Source organism: Megalops cyprinoides, chromosome 10 (assembly GCF_013368585.1).
Source record: "Megalops cyprinoides isolate fMegCyp1 chromosome 10, fMegCyp1.pri, whole genome shotgun sequence".
Lineage (NCBI taxonomy): Eukaryota > Metazoa > Chordata > Actinopteri > Elopiformes > Megalopidae > Megalops > Megalops cyprinoides.
In genome coordinates this window covers 10,361,583-10,374,992 of record NC_050592.1, presented here as the reverse complement: position 1 = coordinate 10,374,992, position 13,410 = coordinate 10,361,583, and the positions used below count along the sequence as shown (strand labels likewise).

Genomic DNA, 13,410 nt, shown 5'->3' with positions numbered 1-13,410 from the left:
TGGAAATACCTCTTGGTTCTATATTGGTATGCACGAACGTATATTTGTGAAAACAGTACTTTAAATTCATCCAATAAAGGATAAAGTGTTGACCTGACACACTGATTGACATTTACAAGACAACTACCATTAATAGTCTAATCAATATAATCATAATAACACATCTCAATTTGTTATTGTGCAACTAGACGGCGAAAGCAGCTTTAACTCAAGCACCCTCTTACTCAACTATAGATTAGTGTGCGTTTCTGCATAGAGTAAGAGGGTGTGTGTGTGTGAGTTGTGTAATCTGCAAATTCTGAATCCCTTCTTGCCCTTCCAGGCCCCCCCAGCTGCCAGACGTCACACCAATTTAAAACAAGGACAAAAAAGTTGTCGACTGAACGAGAGAGGGGAGAAAAAATCCGCAATTTTTTTTCTTCACACAGAAAAGAGGGGGAGTGCGTGTGTGACAGAGAGAAGGGTCAGCGAGAGATTGGTGCTGGGAAGGAAATCCCCTCACCACTTCAGAAAAGTTGCTGGTTTTTAAGAAACTAACGTTGGAAGATCAACGGTTTTGGATACATCTACCTCTTTTCCCAAACACGTTGACCGAGGACGAAAGAGAAAGCGACGCGATTAAGAGAATGGGGACCGGAATTCAACGCAGGTAAGTACGGTGACTGACCGAGTAACCTACCGTTGTTGCCGTTCGTGCACGCCGCGGTGTTGGTTATTTACTCCTCCGGTACGAAATAGTATGTCTGTAAACGCTGAAATCGCGTGGTCTAGGGGTTATTGTCACATCTACCACCTACATTGAGAGATGTTGCTGAATTAGTTTATACCTTAGAACTGCGTCTTTCGGTGCTTTATTTGCCCCGCGGTTGTTCGTTCCAATGTGGAATTCAACCCCGGGCGAGGTTTGTTGAAGTATGCGTGATTTTGTCATGTTTCTAAGTTTATTCTGCAATATGCAACTGTTGCAGCGAGGGAAACGTGGACAGGGGTAGGGGGTCGTTATTGCGGCTTCAGCGACTCTGTTCAGCTGCAGTGGACTGTAATTCTGCGAGCTTTTTTTCGCTATTTAATTGTGTAGTCTTCTTTTTATTTAGTCTCGCATAGTGCAGTACAGCCCGCAGATGGCTGAAGCGTGCGTCATGGTAGCTGTTACCGCGAGGTGGATGGTACAGTAGAATCCATTTTTTGTATATTTTCTTGGATTGTGGTGGAATTGATGTTCGCCGCATGTTCTGTTAACTTGTATTGAATAAAACTGATGAGTGCAACTAATGTCAAAATCAACGGAAAGTGTTTTCTATGAAAAAAAAACACGTGTGTGTCCAAATGTCCAGCATTACCCTTTTTTTAATCAAAACGGACCTACAAACAGTAAGATGTGGTGCAATGTATAAGTCATGAAAGTTTGAAAACTGTGCCCAAAAAAAATCCCAAATGAGTCAGTATAAAGACAAGCGTGGAGTTGTCCGAACTCATTACTTTCACACCTTCTTGAGTCCCCAGGATGAGTTGGGAGTCTTTATTGAACCCCACTGAGATAAAGAAACTGTTGTTCTTGAACACATTAATGGGTGTGGGAAAGAACGACACATGATGTGTTCGTTTTAGCCCAGCCACTGTCCCGGAGGATTTAATGGCATATCTGCAAATACCAGCTGCGTGTGGTATTTTAACTCATTACAGTATGAAAAAATAACTGCTGAAAGCACTCGGCTTCGACTCCCCTTTCAATAAAGTGTTCCACAAACATTCTTCTTTTGAAGAATGTGGAAATATGCGACAGAAATGCGCTGTGTGCTTTGATGCCTTCCAGCTCTCTCTAACCCTGCTTATGCCATCTCTGTTGCTCCTTCTGTTTCAGACTCTGCTTGCTGTGGAGTTGTCTGTTGATCAGTATATCTCTGACTCGAGCAGAAAAGCAGGTGAGTTAATATTAATAACAACAATAACAATAATAATGATAATTGCAATTGTATAGATCAATAATTACTTCAGAATATGCTAGCTAAATGGGGAGCTATGATATCCATCATACAGGGCCATGAGAGAGTCCCTTGTAATATGGTGTGAATAACAAAATTACGACAGACACTCAGCACTGTGTAGTGAGTGGAAGGGTGCTGTGTGCTCCACTTAGTGTAACGATTTTATAGTGTTAAGCTGGCAATTGCGTGGCAGCTGTGTACCTGATGTAATTATACAGCTCTGATAGATCTGTTACAGTGCCTGTTCCAAATGAAGTTTAAAAGGGGCCAAGTATTTTTGTAATTTTATTTCAATATTGTTTTTGAGGCTTGCGGTGCTTGGGAATGAACTGCAGTTTAATGACCTCTTGTAATTGTTGTTTAGACCATTTTCCTTGAATTGTCAACCACCAGTGTGGTGCAGTATTGTGATGATGAAATGGTCCCAAAAGCTTTCAGAAATGTTGCATAAACACTATCTGTAATGTGATACAATGTGTAACAAGAGCTTTTTCACGTACAAAAATTGCTTCTGTTGATGTCAGTGTCTTGATGGATGGTTTTGCCATTACAGTGTGTTACTGATAAATGAATGCTTCTGATTAGTGCATTGTGTATTGCAGCCACACTGCTGTGCTTGATATGTATTTATTACATGCTTATTGCAGGTGACTGGCAGAAAGTCTCGTCAGGCCCCTGAACGAGAGGGGCAGGAGGGGGTGTGGGGTCCATGGAGCACCTGGACCGACTGCTCTCAAAGCTGCGGCATAGGGGTGTCAGAGAGGCGGAGACAATGCCTGGCCCCGCCCCACATCCCTCAGAATTGGGGGGCTTCTTCCTTTTTGCCCCCGGGTCTCCCAAACCACACCCCCGTTATTTCTGCGATACGCCCGTACTACCCCTCGCAGTTTCCCTTGTCTGACCCATCCCAGTTCGGAGGTGGTGAGAGGCCACCTTTTTACCCCCCTCCGTCGGTGAGCAATCAGAATGCGGGGATATCCATCTACAGGAACAATCACGGAGCAGCTGCCGTGGATCGGTCCAGTCAGGGGGCTCCGTTGTATCGGCCAGAATTCACCCCACCCAATCAGGATCCAGTCTCCATTTACCACCCCCCTTCATTCCCCTCTTCCTCACTTGGCTATGGTCAGACAAGAAGGCCCTCCAGGCGGCCAGCCAATCAGGGGTCAGGCAGAACTGGAGGGGGTGGGAGCAGGAGGTCAGTGGCATCCAGCAGAGATGCTGCGTCTTCGAGAAGGTAGGCTGATTTTTCTTTTTAGCAAAATAGTTTTTTTTCCAGAAAGTCAAGAAGCCATATATTGAGTTTGTAGAGGCAATCTCCCCCTTCTTCAGTTTCAGATTAGAATTGTGTTCTTTGTTGATACTAAGAACAAAGGCTGTTGGCTAACAAAACATTATTTTTGTACAGAAACATTAACACTGCAAATTCACATACCATTGTTACACATCCTTTGCTTACTGGTGCAAATGCTTTTCAGGAGCAGCAACACAGTAATAACCAGAAATGTTCTAAAGAGAACACACACACACACACACACATACTACTTAATATTTGTTTCATCTCCATTTTCAGCAGGTTAATACTGTGGATTACTTTGATTTCCTGCAATAATTTTATGGTCCGGTAGTGAAATAGCAAAGGCACTGTGTTCTGTCAGAGTTAATCCTCCTGCTCCTCTATCATTCTTTTCTCACTCGCAGATCCTCTTCCTCCGGCTCTGCTATTCGTCCGGGCCAGTTTGGCTATGGCAGGGTGCCCTTCTCTCTGCCCCTGCATCGGCCAAACCGGAACGCGCGCCACACCGCCCATGGGGACAACAGCACCACAGCTGGCCCTGAGCTGGAGGAAGCGGGGCGAGAGGGGGTGGTCAGCATGGGCAGTGGCACGGATGAGGCCAAAGCTGATAGACAAAGACAGGGTGAGGGAAGGAGAGAAGGAGAGATAGAGCATAGGGACAGAGAGGAGGGGGAAGGACAGGACGGGGATGTAAAGGGCGACAGAGAGACGGCCGAGCTGGGAGAAAGGGAAGAGGGTAACAGGGTCGCTGGAGAGGGCACCGTTGCGCCGACAGCCAAAGCGGCACCAACAGAGAGAGCCAGAACCACAGACACAGTGCCAGATAGACACTCAGAGAGAGAGACGCGCAGCCAGACCAACATAAACACAGACACTGAGAGCCCCAGACACACAGACAGACCCACAGACAGGAACCTCGGCAGACAAACAGAAAGAGATAGGGCTACACATTCTGGCACTCATACACCCAGACTCTTGCAAACAAACCGTGAAAGACAAATTGACAGACGGGCCCCTCCTCCCGTCTCTCGCCCCTTCTCTCCACCTATCAACCGCTTTGTGCCTCATGCAGAGCCCCCCTACAGCTATTCTGCCTCTCTGCCCCAGCCTCGCAGCCCACAGCTACCCCCAGGCCCCCACAACCCCGACATCTGGCTCCTGCAGCCTCCTCTCCCTGGCGGAGAGAGAGAAGGGGGGCCACTAAGAGGGCCAGCTGGGGCCAGCTGGGGGCCCCATGTACTCCCCCAAAACTTCAAGTGCGTTGGGGCAGAGAAAGAGTACCGGAGGTGCACTACACAGGTATGTCCCACTTACCCCTCATTTGACTTATAGAGACAGGTTAATTAATTGAATTACCCATACTCTTGCACCCTGTTTAATATCAGAGACAGGCACTTGGTTACCTGTTGGCTAATTTCAGCCATCAACTGAATTTTCCATATTTATTGATATGGCTTTATTATATCTGAGAATTGCTGTACCTTATTGACCAAATTATAATAATTTTCTTCTTTAATGTGTGACATTGCCCCTTTGCATATCTTTGTAAATCTTTGATTTTCACTTTTATATATCTCGTGTTCAGCACTATGAAGTTGCAAGTTATAGCATACGGTGAGACTGTGACCATGAATGGGGTTTTCAGAGATTAGTGAGAATGGTGGGGAAAACAGCCAAGCCGAAAATGCAGAGAATCATGTCTAAGTGGTTCAATATAAGTTTACATCTTTTTACAATATTTGATCTTTTCTGTAACTTTTCATATTTAACCTTGTATTGCCCCTTGTATAGCCCCTGTAGCTAAGCACATGGTGCTCAAAGAGCCTGTGTCAAGCAGGGGAACTCTTTATTAATGGAAATGTATTTGTCTTCTGGATGATTGTACAATATGGAATCAAAAGAAATCTACAAATTCATACTTTCAGATAGCTTATGAGTTGAAAAGTTTTGAGTCAGTGTATTCATTGGCTTATATGATGAGAACACAGAGACAAAGGTCCTCTTGGTATAACATGTTTAATTTTTACCTGGCCTATACACGCTCTTATGAGGTCCCTGCAGTATATAACCCACAGTTTTCCCAGAGAGCCCTATGAGTCCACATGTACAGTCCAGGAGGGGCTTATTAATTTGTGGCTTTAAACCCGCACAAAGTTTCCTCAAACACAGATGGTCCCATAGCGGGTATTGCACCTCAGAGCACAGTGAAGTGGAATGTTCCTAAGTCTGCAGGGTACATGGGTGTCACTAGAACTGGGAATACAGTGGACTGTGATACTAATGGTGTTTAGATGCTGGAATAGGAAGGGTCACTCTCAGCCAGTAATATTAATAATAGTCATGTGGTGTCTGAGTCACTGAGTTCCATGTTTTTGTGCGTGTGTGTGTGTGTGTGTGTGTGTGTGTGTGTGTGTGTGAGCTTTTCAGAGCGCATGCCTGTCTTTTACTCTTTATCTGTATGACCATGTATGGTTGTTGGTATGCGACTGTGTGCTTGGTGTGTGCTTATGCTTTTTGTCTTATCTCTGTTGTCTTTGAGTGTTTGTATTTAGTGTGTGTTTACTGTGGGCACATGGGGTTTTAGACGTGTGAGCTTTGGGTGTGTGTATGTGTATTACACAGAAATGAGAAATGAAAGTAAAAGAGGGAAGGGAAAGAGGGAAAGTGGAGGGGGGGATGGGGCAATGATGCAGCTAAGTCGTAGTGGAATGAAAGAGCGCACTGTTTTTAGAAATACACACACACAGGGAACAAGTGTAGAGAGAGAGAGAGAGTCAGGAAGGAAAACGGAAGTATGTGGTGGAGGGAAAGAGGGATACATGGAAAAATACAAGCAAGAGAAAAGAAAACATACACGGAGCGTGGAAAGTAGAAGTGAGTGGAGGGGAAAGAAACGGAGAAGAGGGGAACGGCACTGAAGGAGAAGGAGAGGGAGGCAGGGAGGCCGATCGGTAAACTTTGATCGGGCTTTTGAAGTGAATAGGACCATTGAGAAATGCTGCCCCTCTCTCTCTCTCTCTCTCTCTCTCTCTAACTTTTCCACCCTCCCCTTCCCCTACTGCTGAACAAATATTTACTCTGTTGTGTCAAAGGGCAAAGCTTCGCACAATACCTCGTGAGGAATGAGGAGGGATGAGATCAGCCAAATTTACCATCGGATATACTGCGGTAAACCACCCCCAAGCTCTGAAGTGCAGCTGTGCGCTAGCCACACTTCAGGAGCAAATCGCGGTTAATTAAGAGCTGTTATAGGAAACAGGTATAGTACACACACCTTGGGTTAGTGCGTCATTACCTGTGGTAAAATGACGTTTGCTGAAGAAAATATTGGCATACGCCTGCAACCTAAAGAATCATGTTGGTGTTTGTAGCATACCCTTACAGTAGTGTCATACCGCAATCTTCCATAATTACCAAAACTTGTAATTATAACTGAATATAAGTACAGCTGTGGTAGGTAGCGAAGGGAAGTTAGGAGAGTGGGACTGGAAGAAATCAAATGGAAGTCCTGGATGGGACATTACAGTAATTTTGGCCTTCACCCGGTTTGCCTCTGTTGAAACCCAGCTGTAGCAAATGGTTTCCAAGATGTGATTATTCCCCATGGGACAAAGCAGCACAAGAAAACAATGGCTAGCCTAGGTGGACGTGCTGCATATCTGTTCCAATCTGAACTACCAACAGCAGTTATTCTAGCATGCTGTGCGTGTAGCTTGTGTGCGGGGGTTTTGTAGGTGTGTGCACATGTGTGCTTGCATATATATGCATGTGCATGCTTGCTTGTGGGTGTCCGTGTGGATGCGCATGCACGGTTATGTGTTTGGGAAGTGGGGCCCGTGTGGTGTCTGCGTGTACGTTTGTGTGTGCCTGTGTGTATAGTATATTTATGTAGTCTGTGTGTATATAGTCAGTATACACTGTATTTGTGCATGCAGTGTGTATACAGAGTGTGTGTGTGTTTGTAGATACATTGTAGTATGTCCACTGTGTGTGTATATGTATTCATGTATGTACTGTGGGTGTGAGAGTGTATGCAATGTGTGTGTGTGTGTGTGTGTGTACAGTGTGTTTCATAGTCTGCCAGTCAGGGGCCCCTCTGAGTTTACTCTCTCTGAGCTCCAGTGTACTGTTTACAGAGACAGTTTAAAGAGGAGCACAATAACCCCATAGCCTCTAGTGTGGGAATGCAGTGTTAGTACAGTTAGTCACTCTGTTCTCCCTGTCCTTGCTTACTCATATCCCATTTACCATCTCTCCCCTTCGCTCTCCATCGTCTACGCTCTGTCTCTACCTTTTCTGTCTCTCAAAGTGCCCTCCTCACAGCACTCTGCCTTAGTTTCAGACAGTCAGCGTGGGGTCATCGAGTGTTTATACCACACACAGAAATATTTACAACCATTACTAACCGCATTTCATACACACTTAAGCACTGACTGACGCAAAACGCGCTCAGAAAGACACGCACGCACACACACACACGTATACATTTCAGCCTCGTCATCAGTTGTGTACTTCTGCATGCTCTCACAATGAAGCACACTTTTTGCTATATGTCCTTTCTCAGTGATACAGGGTCATACAGGGCATAAATGCCTGTGTGTGAAATTTAGTTTGCACGGCAATGGTTGATACACTCTGTGAAAGTATGTGCAAATGTGGGAATGTATGGGCATCTGTTTTTGTTGTCATGTTAGTTACGTGGTGTCTCTACATTTGTACCAGTCTTTAGGAATGTACAGTACAGTATGTTTCTCTGTGTCTCTCTGTGAGTGTATGTGTGTGTGTGTGTGTGTGTGTGTGTGTGTGTGTGTGTATGTCTCTCTCCAGGCAGCTTGGTAAAGTGTGTGTCAACTGTCCAGCTGCTTGTGGCAGCTGTGTACAAGAGGGACTGGGAAACAGTTTGCTGAGAATAAGAGGGGGGTGTGAGCTGGAATGGACACACACACACACACACACACACACACAGATGGAGAGACAAGGTCAACAGACAAGTGCAAGAGGATTCAAGATGATATCAAAATTATTTGATAATGTAGGATATGAACTGGATTGCACTGAGTTGGACTGCCTCAGAGAACCCATGCAATACAACACCACACACTGCACTGCGGTACACTGCTGCAGGGTGTAGTCAAACTTTGACTACTGTAGGGTTCAGTGTAGTTCAGTTCGCTGTAGTTTGTCTGTATTTTAGAGTCCCAGAACATTTCAGCCTTGAATAGAAAAACAGCAAGTATTTATGACTCTGCCCTGCTCCAGACTTCTATTATTTCCATATGGCCATTAATACATCAGTGTATCAGTCATATACAGTGTGTATATATACATACCAGTATGTGTGTGATAACTGAGTGAGGTTTTTCCAACTTTTAAATGCTTCAGCTAACCATGACCTTCCTCTCTCTCTCTCTCTCTCTCTCTCTCCTTCTCTCACCTTCTTTCCCTCTCCTTCTCTCCCCTCCCTCTCTTTGCTCAGCCATGCCCGGGTCGCGCCGTGGACCCCAGAGCGGAGCAGTGCTCAGCCTTCGACAGCCAGGAGTTCATGGGCAGACTGTACACCTGGGAGCCCTTTAACGAAGGTAAGCTAGGCAGGGAGGGAGGGAGGGAGGGACGGAAGGGTTTAAGGAGGAGAGAGTGTGAATGGGACAGAAGGAGGAGGAGAGAGGAACTGGTGCCTGGAGCTGGCAATGGGAAGAGAGATGAGCTGGGCCAAGCAGAATAGAGAAGAGGAGAAAGTGGGTGACCTAGTGAGGGGACTGAACAAGTGGAACTGAAGAGTCATAGAGAAGCACAGGTAGAAGAATGTGGGGGGGGGGGGGGGGGATTCAAGGGGATACCCTTGAAATGACTCGTAGGCTTCCAGAGACACATGAGAGAGGTTAGGCAATGGGGCGATGTCATTCTTGCCGTTGCTTTGTATGTGTAATTGTTGTTGGATGCTGCTGTTGTGTAGTTCTTTGTAAGATTTGGCATGCCTCATTTGTTTGCCAAACCCACCAGGGCCTTTGAATTCAGTTTGAATTTGTGAAAGAAAAAAGGGCAGAATGTGCCAGCCACAGTCAGGGAAGTAGGAGGTGGGGGGGTGTGGGGGGGTCATAAAGAGAAAGAAAGAGAAACGAGACTCCCGTGAAGAAACATTATCCAGCCTTTCTTTTTCCCCTCATCTCTCCAAAATCCCTCTCTCATTCTTTGCCAGCTTTCTCCACCCAACTCTGACTGAGCAGAGAGAGAATTTTACCCAGCGAGACGGAGAAAGAGAAAGAGAGAGGGAGTAAGGGAGACAAAGATAAGCAATGAAGAAAGCTGAGATTTTGAGAAAAACTGAGGAAGAATTTGAGAGAGAAAGAGAGCAAGAGAGAAAATGGATAGTGAGGACAGTAGAGTTGGGAGACTGTTATAAACAGGGATTTAGAGAGAGAGAAGCAGAGGGGGAGAGACACAGCTGTGGAGTGATATCATCAGTATTTGTTACTGTTCACACAGATGTGTGTGAGGCAGAGAGACAGTATGTGAGAGTCGGTGTGTGTGTGTGCGTGTGTGTCTGTGTGTGCGTGTGCGAATGTGTGTGTGGCAGTTACATGTTTGAAAGTGACAGGGGAGACAGGGTGGTATTTGGAACCTGTAACCTGTAAAGCCTGCTGTGAACCCATGAGTGTAATCTCTCATCCAGGGATCAGATCTCAAAATCAGCAAAGATTACAATGAAACCTGAGTGTGTGTGTGTGTGTGTGTGAGAGAGAGAGAGAGAGAGAGAGAGAGAGAGTGATAGAGAGAGATAGAGAGTGTGTCCCTTGTCTCAATTCCGGTGCTGTAATATATTGACTTGACAAGGGCTCTGATTCAATGAAAACTTTGACTCTGCCTCTAATCACAAATGCCCAACAATGTACTGATGACAGCTTTGTTACTGGTCAGAGTGAACGTGGTGACAGCCATACTAGGTTTGGAGTTCACCGCTGGGTCAGTGGTGATGTTTGGTCCAGGCCAACATGAAGACAGCAGCCCCTGCAGACACAGCACACACAGGGACCAAAACAGCACTGGTGACAGTGGCCAACACCACCAGCTGTGCAGTCTGAAGCTGTGGCTTTCACAGCATGGCTTGGGATCACAATCTAAGAAGATGCAAAACACCTATTAAGTGGATACATGCAAATATAAAAAAAAAATACAAAAATAACTTAATGATCATTCGTTGCTCTTACTTCCATTTATGTCCTTCACAGTGAGGCTTCTAACTTCGTTCAGCTGTTTCGGTTGATCGGTTTGTTGATTGTCACACCTTTCACTCTGCAGATATCAACTCAGGGGTGGATGATGTACAGCACATTGTATGTTTATTTTGCAAGGTTGTCTGCCAAGTTTAGGTCAGGAATCTTATTGTGAGCTGCTAGTGCACTGTTGCTTTCACACTGCTGTCCTTACAGTGCATTGTTGGAGTAAAATGTATACTGTTAAAGTTACCTAATTCATGTGTAGACTGTATATTTCATATAATACCTTAATGTAAGAATCTAGAAATGCGAAACAACTCATTGAAATAAATGAGGGATTGGACTGCAGAGCTAGTCCATACATTTCTGTTTTGTAGGCATTTTGATTGAGAGCGATTACTGACAGGTGTCACAACTGTTAATTTTTGTTGGGCATGCTACGAGTCATTTCTCTGTCCCTTTTCCGGTTCCTCTCCCTTGGAGTTTGTTTAGAGACGGAGATAGCGGGGAAGTATGGTTAGACAAAATATATTCCACTGTCTGAGCACTAATCTCAGTCCGAAAGAGCGAGCAGAGAGAGGGAGAGACAGCAGAGGGGAGGGGGGGGGGGGGGACAGAGAGGGGGATGCCAAGGGGTGCGGGACATTTCCCTCTTTTCTCCCCCCTGGCTCTCTCTTTCTGTCACTGTCTCCACTCTAATCTCACAAAGATAACTGTAACAGAAAGGCAGAGGGAACGCAAGGGGGGGGGGGGGGGGTAGAGGGGTGGGAATTCTCTCTCTCTCTCTCTCTCTCTCTCTCACACACACTCTCTCTCACACACACTCTCTCTCTGTCACGCTCTGTCCTGCGAGCCAACAGTGACAACTGAAGCATTATGGGAGGAAGGGAGTCAGAGGCAGAGAGGACGACAGAGACCATGAGTTTTGAATTTGTGAGCGCCTGGTGCCAGCTCCCCTGGAAATGACTCTCGTTCTTGCATTGTTCGGTGGCGCTCGTCTCTGCGTCCAGCTCACTTGCTGTGAAGAGGAGAGAAGGCAGATGATCCTTAATGGGGAGGCACTTAACCATATGTATGAATTTATTATGTGAATATACGTGCATTTATCAAACCAAATGAAGATGTATTTTGAAATTTTAGACATATGTCAGTGAATATGTAAAAATTCAGTCAGTACTGCATTTAAGGTAATGTCCCCCACAAACAGTATTACCACTTAAATAGACTGTTTGTTCCCTCCAACTTTCTTATATGATATGGTAGACATCCCCAGTTTCAACAGAAATGTGCTGAATTGAGTCTGATGAAGCTTATTAGGTATTAATATAGTGCAGTGTAATGGAAGGGAAGCAGAAAGGAAGGTTATCTTTCCTAATAAAGACCCCCTTTCACACTGGACCCAGGTGATAGAGCCCACTTTTCCATGACATGCTGGTTTCCCCCTATATAATGACAATCCACTTAAAGCAAAACACTGTTAAAAGGGTATGCAAGCTGCTTATATTTCTGTCCATCTCTCTGTCTGTTGTGGTTCAGCTCTCACTGTCATTCTCTCCCTCCCTCCTTCTCTCTTATACCCTGTCGCCAGCTCTCCCTTTCTTCTCATCATTCCATCTTTCCTCTTTTCTGTCTTCTCGTTTCCTTCATAATTCTTTTACCATCACTCACGTTCTGTCGTAGACATAAAAAATCCTCAGCACAACACAGATATTATTCCCCGTCTGTCCCTCTCTCTCTCTCTCTCTCCCTCCCTCCCTCTCTGCCTGTGTGACAGCGTTTAAATGAGTCTGACTACAGCTTCCTGTACACATGGAAATTAACTCAAATCTCTCTCTCGGTCCAAGCCTTCAGTGTGTACACGTGTTCTTCTGTCTGCTCCATTCCAGACCATACAGACTCACGCACTGATAATACACGTGCTTACATTACAACACGCGCTGATTACACACATGCTAACACTGCTGCACACCGATCATACACGTACATCGTACAAACGCTACAACACAAACGTGAAATTCTGGGCAAGAGTCAAACCACGTCGATAAGACTGTAAGGAACAAACTGAGCCATGATTTGCTTTAAAACAAAGGCTTTCAACAAAGGCTTTAAAGATTTTTGAATAATGTCTTTTTCATTCTTATTTTATGTTTTTCTGTCCTCTACCGGCCTCGTTCCCGCTCTCAGTGGGACAGGAGCAGCAGTGTGAGCTCACCTGCAGACCAGCAGGTTACAGGTTCTACGTTCGCCAGGCCGAGGCAGTGAGGGACGGCACGCCCTGCGCCAACAACACCGCCAATGACGTCTGCGTGGGGGGACGCTGCCTGGTGAGCACAGGAGTGGATGTGTCCCTCCATTCTTACTGCTAGATGACATTCCGGAATTTGGGGAACCAGCCTGTTGATTTTTTCCCCCCCTTTTCTCCATCCTTTGCTCATTCCACGTGCCCCTCCCACCTCCCCCCTCCCACAGAGTGAGGGCTGCGATGGCGTGCTGGGGTCGGGTCTGGTGCGGGACAGATGCGGGGTGTGCGGAGGGCGAGACGCATCCTGTCGCCGGGTGACGGGAAGCTTCCTCAACACCACCGTGCCCCTGGGGTACCACCGCATCCTGGACATCCCCCTGGGAGCCACCGCCATCAACATCACGGAAAGACGGTCGAGCCCCAACTACCTGGGTCAGGACAGGGACAGGGGGAGGGAGAGGGGGCCATAAAGATGACCCCTGCGCAGAGAGAGGGGGGGAGGCTCAGAGTCAAAACGTGAATTTGAAAATTAAAACGAAGGCATTTATTGCTCCCCTGTATTGTTCTTTTGGCAATGGCCTGTCTTGTTAATGCTTTGGCAAAACTTGTAATATTGTAATGCCAGTAAAGCTTTTTCGAATTAGGCCGAAAGAAGGGAGTCCAGTACAGTTC

The 13,410-nt window shown here is 46.0% G+C and overlaps 1 protein-coding gene across 1 annotated transcript in view; it reads left to right on the top strand.

The window, feature by feature from the left end:
- The first annotated feature begins 403 nt into the window (after window positions 1-403).
- Window positions 404-13,410, top strand: part of adamtsl4 (ADAMTS-like 4) — a 19,726-nt gene continuing 6,719 nt past the window's right edge. The window contains exons 1-7 of the mRNA XM_036538835.1: window positions 404-649; window positions 1,862-1,922; window positions 2,633-3,222; window positions 3,687-4,581; window positions 8,759-8,861; window positions 12,681-12,820; window positions 12,966-13,170. Of these exons, the coding sequence (XP_036394728.1) occupies window positions 627-649; window positions 1,862-1,922; window positions 2,633-3,222; window positions 3,687-4,581; window positions 8,759-8,861; window positions 12,681-12,820; window positions 12,966-13,170 (2,017 nt within the window). The 5' untranslated portion in view covers window positions 404-626. The remainder of the gene's footprint in view (window positions 650-1,861; window positions 1,923-2,632; window positions 3,223-3,686; window positions 4,582-8,758; window positions 8,862-12,680; window positions 12,821-12,965; window positions 13,171-13,410) is intronic.